A 17518-nucleotide genomic window follows, 5' to 3' on the forward strand; every position below is an offset into this window, starting at 1 on the left:
CCTTGTGGGTAGTACTTGCCACATTTCAGTATAGCAGCTATATAGTTACCGTATACAACAGTTGCAGGCTCCCCATCAGACTGAGAGCTCTTTGAGGTTTTGTTTACCTTTCTGTCCCTGTTACAATAGTGCTACATAGTATACTGTCCCCAAAATATACTAAATGGGGGAAAAAATTGGATCAAAATCAGACATGTGGAAAATGGCTTCTGCCTAACTACACTAAATAACAGTGTTCAATTTATTGACTCTCTTCTGTTGGTATGTGGTAATATAGAAAAACTGGATAAAGTAGGAAAAGCACAAGTTTTATAGCTTTGGACACCAACTTTACCGTGTACTCACTGTTTGACTACGGGTGAGCAATTTCACACTGAGCCAGGTTTTTGTCTGTAAAATGGGACTGGGGTAGGAGGGAGCTTTAGAGATAGAATATATAAAACATTAGCACTCAATAGAAGTGGTAGTAGCTATTACAAAAATGGATGTTTTAAAAATTATCAACTGTACATTTTGCACTTCTGCTTGAAGGAGTAATATATTTTCAGAGAAGTTTGTTTGGTTTGCCTTGAGTATGTGGGAGAATTATCCCCGCTAGCAGTTTTCTGCTGAAAAGAAATCTTTTAGCATTTCTTGCTCTGTGGGCCCCCGAGGATAGTTCCATGGAGGAGGCATTTGGGATCCTAAAATAGCTGCTGAAGACCTTGCATTTGTGTGGATCTCTTTACAATACTGCTTCTGTATTGTACTGTACTCTCTTTTTCACTCACTAAATGATGCTGTCTTAGCTACTGTATATTAACATGATAAACATTGTCAGATTTGTACCAGTTAGAAAATATTCTATACCTGCCATCCTGCTTGGCACTTAAAAGATTTTTTAAGCTCTTTATGGTACAGTGATAATAGGTGAAGTAGGTAGGTTGCAGGGTAATATGTAGTATATATAATCTCATTTTGATGCACAAAACATCTAATAAGATGCCTACATGTTTGTCTAAGCAGTGAGTTTGCATAGTTATCTCAGGAGGGTGGAAATGGGAGGGTTTGGGAGGGAGATTGATCAGACTAATTTTCACTTGTTACTGAGGAGCATATGTTACCTTTTTTTCTTTAAGTTAAACTTTTTATTTTGAGATAATTGTAGATTTACATGCAGTTTTAAGAAATAATGTGAGAGAGAGAGATCATACTCTTTACCCAGTTTCTCCTGATTTTAACATCTTACAAAACCAGGATATTTCCATTGAAACAAGATACAGAACATTTCCATCACTACAAGGATCTCCCTTGATGCCCTTTTATAGCCACACCCATCCCCAAATCATAAATCATCAGGCAAGTGCAATGGGTAAAGTTGCAGTAAAGCTTTGTGCAGAGAATCAAGGGAAAATACCCATAGGAGAAGGCGGTCCATCTCCTACTTCCTTTGCCCTATCTGTAATCCCCATCCCCTCCCGCCCCGACTAATTTGGTCTTTGTTATTTCAAGAATTCTATGTACATAGGTCAACTACAATTTAAAAAGGATGTAATTGTATGCCCTACTGACTGAGCCAACCAGGTGCCCCCATATGTAGCTATTTAGTTAGTTATAAAAAGTTTTTTTTTTTGTAAGTTTATTTATTTTTGAGAGAGAGAACATGAGCATGAGTAGGGTAGGGACAGGGAGAGAGAATCCCAAGCAGGTTCCATGGTGCCAGCACAGAGTCCGAAGTGGGGCTCAAACCCACAGATCATGACATCATGACCTGAGCATATGTAACCTTTTAGATTGGCCTTTCCACGCAGCCTAATTCCCCGGAGATTCAACTTGGTTGCCTGAATCAGTCAATATAGTTCCTTTCTTTTTAACTGCTGAGTAGTAGTTCATGTTTTGAGTGTTACACAGTTTGTTTAATCATTTGTCCATTGAAGAACATCTGAATTTTTCTCCAGTTCCTGGCTATTAGGAATAGAGCTGCTGTGAACATTTGTGTACAAGTTTTTGTGTAAGTTTTGCATTTCTCTGGGATAAATGCCTGAGAGTGTGGTTGCTGGGTTTTATGGTATGTCTTCTTTAAATTAAGAGAAAAGGGAGAAATTGGGGTGCCTGGGTGGCTTTGTTAAGCGTCCGAATTCGGCTTGGGTGACAATATTGAGGTTCCTGAGTTCCAGCCCCTTTTTGGGCTCTGTGCTGACAGCTCAGAGCCTGGAGCCTGCTTCAGATTCTATGTCTCCCTCTCTCTCTGCCCTTCTCCCACTTGTGCTCTCTCTCAAAAAATAAATAAACATTTAAAAAAAATAAATAAAATTACAAATATTAACTAATACAACCCTCCAGGAGGCAAGTAATGGTTAGCTGTGGTGAGAGTAGTCCCTTTTATGGATAGGTAGGTTGAGGCATGGATGTCAGGGTACATAGCATGAGTCACTGTGTTCTGACTCAGATTCATTTGAATTTATTCATTCTCTCTTCTGAATCAACTTTATAATTATGACCTGCTAGATGTGAGGACACAAAAAGGAATTTTTCTGGATCTTAGGTTTAATGCCGATTCTATAAAAGCAGTGTGTATAGTGGTCAGAGCATGCACTTTGGCAACTTACTTGGATTTTGAATCTCTCCTCCACATGGGCCAATCGTTTTAACTCCTCAAGCCTCAGTTTTGTGATTTGCAAAATGAAATGGGGATAATGATAGTACCTATCTTCGTAGTGTCATTGTGAGAAATAAATGAGATGATATGAAAGAGTGCTTAGCACTGCCAGGTGTGTAGCAAATGTTCAATGAATGTTAGATAAAAGTATTGCTTTAAATATACGTTATGTTCTGCCACTTTTGTTTATCAATTGGCGATAATTGGATAAATATTCGGATTTTAATGCTGTGTACTTACAAGGCTTTAAGATCACTGTTTACTTTTGAAGTAAAGGATGATTTAAATGTTACTTAAATTTAGTCTTATGTGTAATTAACAATAGGAAGTAATGTTGGATTGTATTTATTACAGTATTAAGTTACATGAAAATATTAAAAAATTTCTCCTGACTCATTTTCGCAGTCTCACTCAGAAAAATGGGAAATGATGCTCAGCTACTGATTTCCTCCCTTTGATCTGCCCCCCCAAAAACATTCCTTTCCATATTTTTTTAATGTTTATTTTTGAGAGAGAAAGAGAGCGCGCAAGCAGGGGAGGGGCAGAAAGAAAGGGGGACAGAAGATCCGAAGTGGGCTCTGCGCTGACAGCAATGAGCCTGATGTAGGGCTCGAACTCACCTGAAGTTGCAGCTCAACATACTGAGCCACCCAGGCGCCCCATCCTTATTTTCTTCCTAGCGTACTGAGTAATTGAAAATATCCTCAATTTTTTTTTTTTTTAAACATTTATTTACTTCTGAGAGAGAGATAGTGCGAGCCAGGGAGGGGCATAGAGAGAGAGAGAGAGAGAGAGAGAGAGAGACAGAAACCAAAACAGGCTCCAGGCTCAGAGCTGAAAGAGACAGAGAGAGAGAGAGAGAGAGAGAGAGAGAGAGAGAGAGAGAGAGAGAAACCGAAACAGGCTCCAGGCTCAGAGCTGTCGGCATGGGTCCCAATGCGGGGCTCGAACTCACGAACCGTGAGATCATGACCTGAACCGAAGCCGGATGCTTAACCGACTGAGCCACCCAGGCGCCACCAAAGTATCCTCTATTTGCTTATTTTTTTTTGCAAAAACGAATTTTAATTTTTAATCTTTAGTTTGATTTAACATTGCTTTTAGTACGATGCTGACACCAGCTGTGCAGAAAAGGGTCTGGAGACGTCCATAGCATCACACACCTGTGGGTCTTCTTTGGTTCTGGAGGCTCCAGGGCAGCCAATATTGCTTCGTCAGATACATTCTTCACGCCTTTTTGTGTGAGTGCAGAACACTCCACATACTTGACCGCCTTCAGGTCGCGAGCCAGCTTTTCAGCAGTCTCTGGAGTGACAGGCTTCTGTTTGTTCTCGGCAAGTTTCTCAATCTTGGGTCATCGCGGAGATTAATTTGGGTCCCAACAAGGAAGCAAGGAGTCTTTGGACAGTGGTGAGTTATCTGAGGCACCCAGTTCTCCTTCACATTTTCAAATGAGGATGGAGAGACCACTGGAAAACAGACTGGAAATACATCTGTTTGTGGATAACTCAGTGGTCGTAACCTGTCATGATCCTCTTGCCCTGTGGTATCAAAAAGTCCAAGGGTATATGGCTCTCCACCAATCATAACTGTGACTGCATAGCTGTCAAAAACAGTCGGTACTTACTCCAGTGGAAATTTGTTTGTTGTGTAGGATATCAGGAGGCATGTTTTACCAGCGGCACCATCGCCCACAACAACACCCTTAATTGTCTGCATTGCTGAGACAGTTTTGTATCCACTTTAAATATTTCAGATTCATTGATGACCTCAGCTTCTCTGCTGGGGTGTTGGCAGCACTCCTCAATTTTTTTTTTTAATTTTTTTTTTAACGTTCATTTATTTTTGAGGCAGAGAGAGCATGATTGGGGGAGGGTCAGAAAGAGAGGGAGACACAGAGTCCGAAACAGGCTCCAGGCTCTGAGCTGTCAGCACAGAGCCCGACGCGGGGCCCGAACCCACAAACTACGAGATCATGACCTGAACCAAAGTCGGACACCCAACTGACTGAGCCACCCAGGTGCCCCAATTTTTAATTACATAATGACATAAGCGTCTTGAGGGCAAGGATGTTCAGTAAAGTATTCTCAGTGCCTAGAATAGTGCTGAGTACATAGTAAATGTTCAATAAACATTTCTTGGCTATCATTGCTTTTGCATCCTTCTCCTCCCCTTCCTTTTTAAAAAATCTTTAAAGTTTATTTATTGTGAGTGAGCGTAGGAGGGGGGAAAGAGAGAGAGAGAGTGAGAGAGAGAGATTGAATCCCAAGCAGGCTCTGCACTGCAGTGAATTTATGAAACCGTGAGATCATGACGTGAGCCGAAACTGAGAGTCAGTCGCTTAACCGACTTAGCCAGCAAGGTGTCCCCTTCTCCTCCCCTTCTTTAAGTGTTTTTTTATTCGCAGAAAGTTGGGGAAATGGAATCCAGGTTCTTAAATCCAGTGATTTATTTTGATTGGCTGAGAAATGTGATTGGCAAGATGGAGGAGCATCTGGACCTTTTAGCATAAGAGCTCTACATTTACTAATTTCACTTCTTTTCCTGAAGCCTTGAGGGAGATTTTTTCTTTCCCTATTCTGGTCAGCCAAGAACCTGACCTGGGCTGACTCTAACATTGGAGAACACTGAACACAGTATCTGCCGAGCCAAGGACTGGGAGTCAAGTTCTGATACTATCTGAAGAAAAAGCCTGAATTCAAATCCTGCTTTGGCTACTGATGCCTCTTGCAAAGCTAGATGCATTTCGTAACCTCTTCCAGGTTTTATTTTTCTTAAATAATCTCATCTCAATAATCTCAGTAATCTCATCTGTCCTGGGGTTCCATGAGGATTCTTGGTTAATGTTCTCCAAGCTTTTAACAATACTGTTGCTATGGCTCTAGGGGTTTCCAGGAATCCTGGGGGCAATGTGTTACTGTGGGAGGAGAGTTACACTTCTTTTTCCCAAAGACTGTGCAGAAAACAGAAAGATGTGATCCTTCATGATTTGAAATCAGCTTTACTTCAGCCTCCTAATATTGTGGGTGGATGAAAGGGATGTTGTTGCCAAAGTCATTAGGTCTGTTTGCCTGAGGCAGTTGGGGTCAGTTCCCAGTTCTGGGGTTAAGCTGTTTTTGCCTCTGAAATTTCTTTCATCAAAAGCTACTCTTTTTTCTTTGCTTACTAATAGAAAGTCTCTCGCCATTTTTGTGCATTTAAGGCTAACGTTCCTGGCTTCTTGATTCTGTTGATAGCTTGGGACTCAAAAATTGAGCTTCACTTTCTTGTTGGTTCAGTGGTTTCCTCCTTGCTCTTCCTTGAGTTTCCAGGGATTCTTGTATTCCTAGTCCGGTTTCCCCAGAATAGTTTGCAGATAACACTTCATTCCTTTTTTCGTTATCCTTCTGAGGTAAGTGACAATAAGGAAAACTGTCAGTCTCAGATTTGGAACTTACGGCTTTCTGTTTCCAGTTTTGATCACACTTTGTTTTTGAGTACAAACTCTGCTGTGTTTCAGACATTAGGTCATGTTATTTTTACTTTAGGAAGCCCTAGTAAGCAAACTCTGCAGCAGAAAAGCTAGTGCTTTTTCCTCGTCTTTATTATAAAAACAGTAATTAGAATTTATTTAGTTTTGTACCTTCAAAACATTTTGTAAAGCTGTTAGCCTATTTGTGATACACCATGTAGAAGTGTGCCTTATTCTGAGTTGATAAATATAAAAAAACATTGGGGGTGATGGTGGATAAGAGAACAAAAGAGGTCGTATTGCTTGCTTATCTCTTGGTAAATTTGGGCTGACAATCTTTGTACCGGGTGCTCAATTCATTATCATGTCTTAGCCTGGCTTTCTAGGTGGAGACAATTGTATTGAAGAGTTTTGTAATTCAGAACATAGATGTTGTGCATATCTGCAGTAGGGGTGTAGGTTCTATTAGCGTTTTATCTCTGGGCTTTTGGTTCTTAGGAAGAATGTGTCTAATTTTGATTGCATTGGTTTTGATTCTCTCAAATTATTTGCTTCTAATCTGTCAGGTGATTAATTAAAGGTATTCTCTGATTCTGCTTCATGGCTCCTGCAGTTTCCTTTGCACTGTCTCATAACTGAAGGTGCCAGACTTCTTTGTACGAACTCCTGTTTATTGTGCACTGTCCTTATTGTTAGTTCTTAACTTGGCTTGTACTTCCAAAAGTAGTAACTCTGCCTTCAATTTTTTGTAACCCATTTCTTCTAATGTACTCCAAGGACATGATTCCTTTAAGTTACAAAAAGGGTGTTATTACTATCAGTTTGTACCTGGAGAAAAATGAAATTCAGCACCAGTGTGATTTGTAAAAGATTATATAACAGCTCAGTGGTAAGAGTCCATCATTGAAACTTCTTATTCTTTGTCATATCTTTACCCATTAAATCACATCACCTTTTTATCTGGCACTTTCAAGCCCCCAAAATATAATATCCCATATTCCCTTCCCTGCTCTCAGAATGTCCACTGCCTCTGTACTTTGTTCTGAATATGCTGTCTTTCAAATATGAAGCTGCCAGCCCTGGAACTGACACAGCCCTTCAGCCGTATTCTGTGGTCAAAACAAGTCACAAGTTCAGCCCCATATTCGGTGGGGGGGGAGGGCGGTGAGAAATATGTTATCCCTTGATGGGTGGGGCAGCATGGGAGTAGAGTAGGAAGGATTTGATGGCAGCTGTCTTTGGAGAGAGTCTAGCACAGGCTGGTAAACTAAGTTGGTTATAGAGAATCTTGATTTGGAATTAACTCTGGCAGTGCAAGGAGGTCACTAGTACTTTGCCCGCCACATGGATGAGAAACGGTTGGCATGACACCATACATGTAAGAGTCCCCTTCTTTTCTCAGATGTGTTTATGTTATAGTTCATGTTTGACAAAAGAGTATACACAGGTTTGACTGAGTATGCAGAATCATATCTTCTGTTGATTAATGTTTTCAAGATGTATGTTCTGGCCTAGCAGCCAGACAGAAGTAAATTTGCTGTGGCATCTATCTCTATTTCCTGTTGATAAGTAATTTTTTTTACTTTGATGGAGTTGGTAGTTGTGTAGGGTAAATACAGAGTGGCTGAATTTCATGATATAGTCTCATATGGTATTTTATCAAATTCAGAGTCATTTCTCGTCAAAGACTTTAGAGTCCTTTTTTCTCTCAAAAACCATATATTGATGTAAAGGAAGGGGTGAGAATTTTTTCATTTTCCTTGCTGTCATTCTTTAATTTCTTCTCCTTTGAGGAAATGAACATTACAAATATTAAGCAAACAGATTTCCAATTGATTTTGTAAGGCAGTAAAACAATTATTGAGGGGCTAATACATGAGAGGCTAGTAAATGACTAGAAGAGAGACTGACTAGGAAGTTCTATCTCAGGCACTATGGAGTTTTCTGTAGTAATTAAGTATTTATACTCTGGAGCCAGACTGCTTGGGTTTGAATCCTGAATCCACCACTGACAGTGTGACTTGTTCCCTTGGGACCTCATGAACCTGATGGGGTGGCTGTGAGGATCATAAATTAGTTTATGTAAAGTGCGAAGAACAGTTCCTGGGACATGAAAAGCACTCTGAGAGTGTTGGGTATTGTTATTTTAACCATTACCTTGTAGCTTTATTTTTTTAAAGATGTCAGTACTCAGATCTTTTATATGAAATGGTTTGGAGACTGCTACAGTGGACAGTTTCATTTTGCCTAAGAGAATTTGTATTAAATTTCATTTATCTGATTTAAAAATTTTTTCTTACTGCTATTTTAACATTTGCTTTTATTTATTTTGAGAGAGATAGAGAGCAAGCAGGGGAGGGGCAGAGAGAGAGGGAGACAGAACCCCAAGCAGGCTCTGCACTGTCAGCACAGAGCCTTATGCAGGGCTCGAGCTCACAAACTCTGAGATCATCACCTGAGCCAAAATCAAGACTCGGACGCTTAACTGACTGAGCCACCCAGGTGCCCCTCTTACTGCTATTTTAATTTTAATTCTTCATTATGGAATGAAATTATCATTCTAGTACAAGCATTGGCATTCTAGAATAGTGAGCACTTTTCATTTGGTAAATCTTTTAATCTTCATGGTAACCCTATTATTATACCTACTCTCAGTGGTCACATTTTATAGACGAGGAAACTGAAGTATAGGCTGGTTCAGTAACTGTTTCAAGAAACCTTCTTTTGCCAAGAAAATGACAGAGCTGGGATTCAGTTGGCCAGTCTGATTGCAGGGCCCATATACCGCTATACCAGGCCAGCTCTTATTTAGAAATTATGGATTAAAAAATTACTTAAAATTTCTCTATCTGGATTTAACCACATTTATCACTTTGGCATATTCTAGGGTATCTTTTATTTTTTAGTATTTATGCATTTTATGTATTTATTTATTTTTAAGTATGCTCCATGACCCTGAGATCAAGACCTGAGCCAAGATCAAGAGTCGGATGCTTAAACTGACTGAGCTATCCAGGTACCCCTAAGATATCTTTATTCTATTTTATTCTATTCTATTTTATTTTATTTCATGTATTTTATTTATTTTGTTTTAATGTTTATTAATTTTGAGAGAGCAGGCATGCAATATATGTATGCAAGCTGGGGAGAGGCAGAGAGAGAGGGAGAGAGAGAATCCCTGGTTGGCTCCACACTCAGTGTGGAGCCCTGCTCAGGGCTTGATCACGACCTGAGCCGAAATTAAGAGTTGGATCTTAACTGACTGAGCTACCCCAGGTGCCCTGCCCCTAGGATATCTTTTAGAAGTCCATACATAGTACTACACAATTCAGGTAATAGATGAAGTTTTTCTGCTTCCAGGTGTGCTTGCCTTCAGAATGTGTTACCTGTGTCTACCTGTTCTAGATTGGTGATGCTCTCCCTGAACTTTCTTGCCCACCTCTAAGCTCAGTCTAGTCTAGGAGTCAGGCAGGGCTGTGTGGAAGTATTCTAGTCTGGTTGCTGGCTGTGGCACTCACATTTTGGATTTTGGATTTGGATCCTATAGTGTGTCATTTGAAGTATCCTAAAATGTCTTGTAAAAAGTCCTATTAATGAAAACAAAGCTGCCAATTGTAGAAAACTGTATATTTCCACCTACGTGGAGTTTCTAAAGAGTACTCGGCCACTTTTAGGCCTCTAATTAAAGGCCTGACATTCTGTTGCTAATTTTCCAGTTGTTGGGAGAGCTTTACTTATGCAAGTAGTCCTAGATTTAGTATTTAAAGAACTTTTTTTTTTCTTGAGAGAATTAACCTTGGGATGGATCCTCTGTGTTATGGAATGTGTGTTGGTATTACACAGTTGATTGGACTCCTAGACTGCCTACTTAGTGCAGTGGAGAGAGATGCAGATACTCAAGAAATGAGGTGATTGGACTCATTTTAACAGCCCCTTTGAGGTCTGTTAGTTTTCTGATTCACACTCCTGGAATGCTGTTGGAAGGTAGGATTTTGGGTCTGAATTTTTAGCCAGGTTGCAGATACAGTTCTGAGTTAGTTCTGTTCTTATTTTTATTTTTATTAGAGAGAGTGAGTGTGTGTTTGTGTGTAAGAGAGAGAGAGAGAGAGGGAGAAGGAGAGAACAAGTGGGAGAGAGGGGCAGAGGGAAAGAGAGAGAGAATCTTAAGCAGGCTGCACACTCAGCACAGAGCCCAACACAGGGCTGGATCCCGCAATTCTGGAATCATGACCCAAGCCGAAATCGAGAGACACTCAATTGACTTAGCCACCCAGGTATCCCTGGTTGTTTTTTAATTGACTTGACTTTTGTAGAGGTAGCTCATATCTCATTTAATTATTTTTGCCACACAAATATCCTTTATTTTCCTGAGTACTTTTTACTTTGTTGTTTGGTAATAGCCTTTGAAGTATTTCTTAGAAAAATCTGCTACTCTTGGGAATGGTGGCATCTTGGGTCTCTGGGGTTTTAGTTGGCTGTATTGTTTGGCGAAGGAGACCACGGTGAACCCTGAGGAGTATTCAGTACTAGTGGCAGCAGTAACAGCAACAGTTTTGACACTCCACCAGTCTTTCTGTGTTGGAGCCTCACCACAACCTGATGAAGCAAATATTGCCATTCCTGTTTTACAAAGAAGGAAACTGAGTCTCAGGGAGGTTAAGTAACTTACCTGAAGTCCTCTAGGGAGAAGGTGGAGTAAAGTTTCTGGCATTAGTCAAATTGCTAGGGGAACCTTTAAATCTAACTTTTAGTTCCCACTGGGTTGTGGCATACTCTATAGGTGATTTTTGTCAGTAGTTGTTAAATGCAATTATGTCCTAGATTTAAGAAGAGAAAGTCTTTAAAGGTGGGTTATCTTCCCATCTTTTTTGAGTGATCAGTCATGTCATGGGGGGTGGGGTTTGTACACATTTCTGTGTGTCCTTCTGGTTCTCCTTGCATAAGGCTTTGGGGGACGGAGAATTGATTCTGGGGACTGTGTAATGGCATCACAAAGACTATTCTTGGCACCCTTTGTCTCAGCCTGCTTTAAGGGACAGATTGGGAAACTTGTTTCTTCCTCCTTTTTAAAAAGAGGAATGAAAAACACACTTGACTGGCACTTCCTCCTCAGCAACAGGGCCTGTCTGGCTTCAGTCTGATTTAGCTCCTTTTGTTCCTTATAGAGAACAAAGTAAAGTCTCTTCTCAGGTAGCTGTAAGGAGTGGAAGTCTCTTATCCTTTTCAAGAAACAGAGCAAATATTTTTCTTCAGACAAAAGAGGGACCGTGCAATTGTTTCAGGCCCTTTGACTTCTGGCATCAGTCCAGCTTTCTCTTGTTTGAACTTTTAGTGTGTCTGGGTCCTTGGGAATTGATAGATAAGCTCTTTGGTAAGCTCAGACTTGAGTTTTTAGTTTTCTTGATAACTGGTATTTGTAGTAGCTCTTTCCTCTTCCGATTCCTGTAGGAACTTCAGGTCATATCACAGTTTTCTGAATCATACGATGCTTGTGACCTATATTTTCTTCCTCTTGAGTCACACAGGTTCAGAAGGTCAGATTTTTTTGGTATGAATTGGACTGCTGCTATTTTTACCACATTATAAGATTGTAAATGGTTTACTTATCTAATTTTTAAAGTGTATTTATTCTGAGAGAGAGAACGTTTGCGTGTGCGTTGGGGAGGGACAGAGAGAGAAAGAAGGAGAGAGAGAATCCCAAGGAGGCTTCATGCTGTCAGTGCAGGGCCCAATGCAGGGCTCGATCTCACTAACCCGCAAGATCATGACCTGAGCTGAAATCAAGAGTCAGATGCTTAACTGACTGAGCCACACAGGTGCCTCAAGATTATAAATGGTTTAAATGTATTTCTGTGAAAGTAGTTTTATGTCACACTCTTAAGACAAGGGCCCCTCAAAACTCATTAAAAATTTTTTTTTAATGTTTATTTTTGAGAGGGAGAGAGAGAGAGAGAGAGAGCCAGCAGGGGAGAGGCAGAGAGAGAGGGAGACACAGAATCCGAAGAAGGCCCTCGGCTCTGAGCTGTCATTGTAGAGCCTGATGCAGGGCTCAAACTCATGAATGGTGAGATCAGGACCTGAGCAGAAGTTGGATGCTTAACCAGCTGAACCACCCAGGTGCCCCAAAATTCATTCCTTCTGAACTTCTCTGTATTAGGTAAAAGAATTATAGGCTCAAAAAAAAAAAAAAAATTAGACTCAGTAAAGGATTAAGATGAACTAATGGGAACTGTATTTCTGGCACCTTCCTGGTTAATAATTATTCAGCTGTGTGGCGGTTTAACTTCCAGACTTTTGGTACTAAACCGTGAGTTGTTAGGGTCACCAGGTAGATTATTTTCTTCCAGTTACTTCATCCTTAGTTTATTCAGGAGGTTGGCCTGCAGAATGTTGACATGTTCAGTGTGTACATATTTATATCGTGCACTAATGAGGGATGAGAGCTGTCCCGTGAGGATATAAGCTAGAGTTTGTTCCTTCATCACTCCTTAGGGAACTCTGCTGTATCCATCTAGGAACTTGGAGTTGTGTCTTTCTGTAGAGTCTTTCTGGCTTTTTACATTTTAATATGCCAGGGAGAAAACTCCTTTCAGCACAGGCTATAAATATTTTCCCTTCTGTCTGTGTTTGGATACGTCTAGTTGTATACTTTTCATATTGCAGCCATTTGTGAAATGTAAAAAGCCCATTGTTGTTTCATTTTTACAATAAGCATTTATTACTTTTTAAATTTAAAAACTGAAGAGAACATTACCTCTTCTAGTTACTAAGTCACTTATAGTCCCACCACCTAAAGACAAGCATGGTTAGTTGTTTTTTTTTTAATGTTTATTTATTTTTGAGAGAGAGAGAGAGAAAGAGAGAGTGTGAGGAGGGGAGGGCAGAGAGAGGGAGACACAGAATCCGACGCAGGCTCCAGGCTGTCAGCACAGAGCCTGATGCGGGGATCGAACCCACCAACTGTGAGATCGCGACCTGAGTGGAAGTTGGGTGCTTAACCAACTGAGCCACCTAGGCGCCCTAGTATTTTTTTTTTTTTTAATGTTTATTTATTTTTGAGAAGGAGAGATAGTGCATGAACAGGGGAGGGGCAGAGAGAGAGGGGGACAGAGGATCCAAAGTGGGCTCTGTGTTGACAGCAGCAAGCCCGATGTGGGGCTTAAACCCATGAACTGAGCTGTGAGACCTGAGCTGAAGTCAGATGCTCAACTGACTGAGCTCCCCAGGTGCCCTGGTTAGTATTTTTTTTATATATTTCTTTTGTATCACTGTTCTCCAAGATCTTTTTTTTTTTTTAACAAAATAGGGATCATACTATATGTGTAATTTTCTATTCTGCTTTTTTCACTGTATTTTTTCATGTCATTAAATATTTTAAAAATAAATTTTGGAGGCCCCTGGGTGGCACAGTTGGTTGAGTGTCTGATTCTTGATTTTGGCTCAGGCCATGATCTCATGGTTTGTGAGGTCGAGCTGACAGTGTGGATCTTGCTTGGGATTCTCTCTTCCCTTTTCCCTCTGCCCCTCCCCTGCTCACGAGCTCTCTTTTCTCTCTCTCTCTCTCAAAATAAATAAACATTAAGAAAAAGAATTTTAAAAATAGATTTTTGAGGCACCTGGGTGGCTCAGTCAGTTGGTTAAGTGTCCGACTCTTGATTTCAGTTTAGGTCATGATTTCGCAGTTTGTGAGTTCAAGCTCCTCATTGGGCTCTGACAGCTCAGAGCCTACTTGGGATTCTCTCTCTGCCCCTCCCCTGCTCTGTCTCTCTCTCTTTCTCTCTGTCTCTCAAAAATAAATAAATACACTTAAAAATTTTTTGAATAGGTAATGCATTTCAAAAATAAAAGTGACACAAAATGAAAACATTTGAGAAGTCTTATTTCCATATTTATCTCCATTCATTCTTTCCCTTTAGTCCCTAACGAGTGGCCATTAATTTCTTCTCTTATTCAAAAAGTTGCATTGCTATGCATATTGTTTTGTACTTTGCTTTTTCACCCCTATTAGCAATATTTTATTTTGGAGATTTCTTGTTATCAGTACCCAGAGAATCTTCCTTACTGTAGATTAGTCATCCAGTCCCCTTTTTACATCGACACTTTAGTTGTCCCCAGTTTTTTGCTGTTACAAACAATAAGACAGAAGTAGTAATTAAAGGGGAAAATAAAAAGGATTTGCTGTGCTTCAGTTATTAAGGAAAAGTTCTTTCCAAAGCAATGCCAGCTAGTAAATGTAGAAATAATGATGGAATTTGAGAATCTACATTTTTTTCAGCTCCTAAAGGAAATAATTCAAGAAGGAATCATTAGTGACTGCTAAATCATTAAGCAAAAAGTTGAGAAGGAACAGGATATTCAGTTGAGGCCAAATATTAACCACAGATGGCTGATTATAAAGGGGAGGGATGTACCTTTATAAAGAGAGCTCTGGCAGTTACAAACTCAACCAAGTGGTCATATTTTGCCAAATGATCACATAATTTTCCAAGTCCCACCAACTCAGACAGTCTGAGGATATGTGCCACCTGATAGGCTTCATTGTAGCAGGGGGTGGGGCTTGGGAGGGTGATACATAGATACTATCACCTGTGAAGCAGGAGCCAAAAATACTTCACCTAAATCTAATCAGTGTTTTAGATCTAACCTTCTATTTATAGTAAATGTGAGGGATAGAGAGGTAAGCTAAATGGCACTGTGAAGAAACAATCAGACAAAACTAGGATGTAAGACAGTCTCCAGGTACCTGTCCTGGGATTTTAAAAAGCTTGTGAATAAGTAAAGGTAAAACCAACCAAAGCAAAATTTGGAGGCCATTCTAGAATAAAAGAAACTAAGGAGATATAACATCCAAACTAATTGCTTGAGTTTTGATTGGATTTCTTTTTTTTTTTTAAGGCAACTATTAAAGACATTTTTAAACAGTTGGGGACATTTGAATGAGGACTGAGTATTAGGTGATAATCAGTGTACCTAATGGTATTGTGGTTATGAAGTCAAACGTCCTTATTCCCTGCAGATGCACAGTAAGGTAGTTAGGGTTAAAGCATATTGATGCCTGATGAAATGGTGCAGAAAAAAATAAAACAACACATATATAGTGTGTCCATAGAGACAGATAAAGCAAATGTGACCAAATGTTAACAGTTCTTGAGTTTTAACTGGTGAATACTGTGTTTATTGTACTGTTTTTTCAACTTTTCTGCACATTTGAAATGTTCCATAACATTTGAAGAAACAGTGCTACAGTGAATAACATTTTACATGTATTCTTCTGAAATGCCATTTTATTGGACTGCATATTCCATTGTATAGAGGAGCCACAATTCTTTGTTGCGCATGTGTATATATATTTTGCTGCTAGTTGACCTTTTTTTTTTTTTTTTTTTTTTTTGGTGGTGATAGTTTTATGCCCTTATGGCTTGTGGTGGATGAGAAAAAGGGACTGAAATTTTTTTCTTCTGTTTCCTCCTCTCTGTACTACTCTGGAACTTTTGTGGAAAAGAGAAAAGGAGAGTGAGAAAGATACCCCCAAAGTAGTCCTTATGCACATGCTTTTAGGGAGGAGATGAGTTGAGGCTGCTGCATAAGAACCAGCCCTCAAGTAATAAATAGCCTTTTAGAATTGGTTACCTGTTCTTTGGTTTGGAGGCTGCCCAAGTGATAAGGCGGGGGGGGGGGAAGAAGCTGGTGACTAAGGAGGCAGTGTGGCCCAGAAGGGGAGGGCAGGTGCTGTGTTTTGTTTTTTGTTTTTGACAGGGTTTTAGACCTTATTTATTTTTATGTGTAACAAAAGTTCTTATCTGATAAAATAATAACAGAGTAACTGCTTTAGAGAATGGCTTATTCTTTAGATATAAGGCTGATCTATTGATGATATGAAAGGAATTTAAGGATGAAATATTTTTGGAAAAAAAGTTCTGGGAGAGGGGTCTTTTCCTGAGAAAGTGTCATTAAATTAAAACACAAAACTTTCCTCTTTGAGCTAGAATCATGTTTTCAGTGGGAAGCTTCTCTGATTGCAGAATAGATATTCTTTAATTTAATGTCCATCCTTTAGATTTCCATGAAGACAACTTACAAGGACCTGAATGGCCTCAATTTAGCTGCATCAGCTTGCGGAGCTATTGCTTGCTCCTTCACTTCCTGTGCCTGGTGTGACAGTGGCTACTGAACGCCATGAAGGTTGTTCCAGAGAAGAATGCTGTCCGGATACTCTGGGGGCGAGAACGGGGCACTCGGGCCTTTGGAGCTCAGCGGCTTCTGCAGGAGCTGGTGGAAGATAAAACCCGGTGGATGAAATGGGAAGGCAAGGTGGGAACAATGGATATTTTTGACATAAGATTTTTAGGGGTAGAATGGGGTAAGATTTTTAGGACAGTAGAGTGGGGTTTTAGAATGGGCTAATTATGTAGAGTTGGGATACCATTTATTTTGTATGAGAGAATTGATAGATCTAACCTACAGAGTTTTAAAAATAAATTTGGAAGAATTCATGGGCTAGAAATATCTTTTGTCTTTAGAACTAGACATTTTTCTTAAAGGTAATTTGGATTTCTCTTTCAATTTGTGACTTTGATCACTGTTTCCAGTGTTTCAGCTTATACTGAATACTGATCTACTGTGGTTCATGTGCTTTTGAGATAGAGTGGGTCATAGTTTATAAATAATGTGTTTTAATTTTTTTTTTTTTTTTTTGGTTTGTTTTTCAGAGAGTAGAACTGCCTGATAGTCCACGCTCTACATTCTTACTGGCCTTCAGCCCAGACAGGTACCTAGTACTTACCTATAACTTAACCTAAGACTTGTGATAGCATTGCTTTATGTATATTTGGTCTAGCTTGGTCTTCCAAGTTACAGCCCTAAGGGTTCTTTGAAACATTGCTTGAATAGAGCTTTGCCAGTGTATCAGAAGGGGAAAGAAGGTAGATGAGCTGTGCTATCCATAGAAATAATAGGAATAAGCAAAGGAAACAACAGACATTGAGGATCAAAACTTGGGAAGTTTCTCAATTACAATCCTTTGCCTGTGTGATATAGGCCACTGATGGAGTGATCATTTTCCTACCTGGAAAAAAATATTCTCTGAAGGGGATGTGTGGAGAAGCCAGAGCTTTCAAAGATCAGAATATTTCGGTTGTTTGTAATGCCTGAGGTGTAGTTTTTTCACGCTAGGGTGGAGAATATTCCAAAGCCAATTGTCCAGAACTGAGAAGGTTGGTTACCCTCCTGTGTGCTTCACATTCACGTCCTACTCTTCAATTCTCTAGGACTCTGTTGGCCTCCACCCACGTGAACCATAACATCTATATTACGGAGGTGAAGACTGGCAAGTGTGTTCATTCTCTGATTGGACACCGCCGCACTCCGTGGTGTGTCACTTTTCATCCCACCATCTCAGGCCTTATTGCTTCTGGCTGCCTGGATGGGGA

At 40.0% G+C, this 17518-nt stretch overlaps 1 protein-coding gene and 1 pseudogene across 10 annotated transcripts in view; one reads left to right on the forward strand and one right to left on the reverse strand.

Annotated features, from left to right (window-relative positions):
- AMBRA1 (autophagy and beclin 1 regulator 1) overlaps nucleotides 1-17518 on the forward strand; it is a 175838-nt gene that overhangs the window by 14941 nt on the left and 143379 nt on the right. For 9 of the 10 annotated variants that reach the window (XR_003424931.2, XM_027072772.2, XM_027072774.2 and 6 more), the window contains exons 2-4: nucleotides 16147-16400; nucleotides 16799-16857; nucleotides 17357-17518. The exon at nucleotides 17357-17518 is cut by the window's right edge and continues 22 nt beyond it. Coding sequence is in view for 9 of the 10 variants with exons in the window: in XM_027072772.2 (XP_026928573.1) it covers nucleotides 16266-16400; nucleotides 16799-16857; nucleotides 17357-17518 (356 nt within the window). In the remaining variant the exon portion in view is untranslated. Of the gene's footprint in view, nucleotides 1-9037; nucleotides 9106-16146; nucleotides 16401-16798; nucleotides 16858-17356 lie in introns of those variants that run through there. The other variant, XM_027072773.2, reaches the window with a different exon arrangement.
- LOC106978036 (cell division control protein 42 homolog) lies at nucleotides 3717-5019 on the reverse strand (annotated as a pseudogene).

This window comes from Acinonyx jubatus, chromosome D1 (assembly GCF_027475565.1).
Source record: "Acinonyx jubatus isolate Ajub_Pintada_27869175 chromosome D1, VMU_Ajub_asm_v1.0, whole genome shotgun sequence".
Lineage (NCBI taxonomy): Eukaryota > Metazoa > Chordata > Mammalia > Carnivora > Felidae > Acinonyx > Acinonyx jubatus.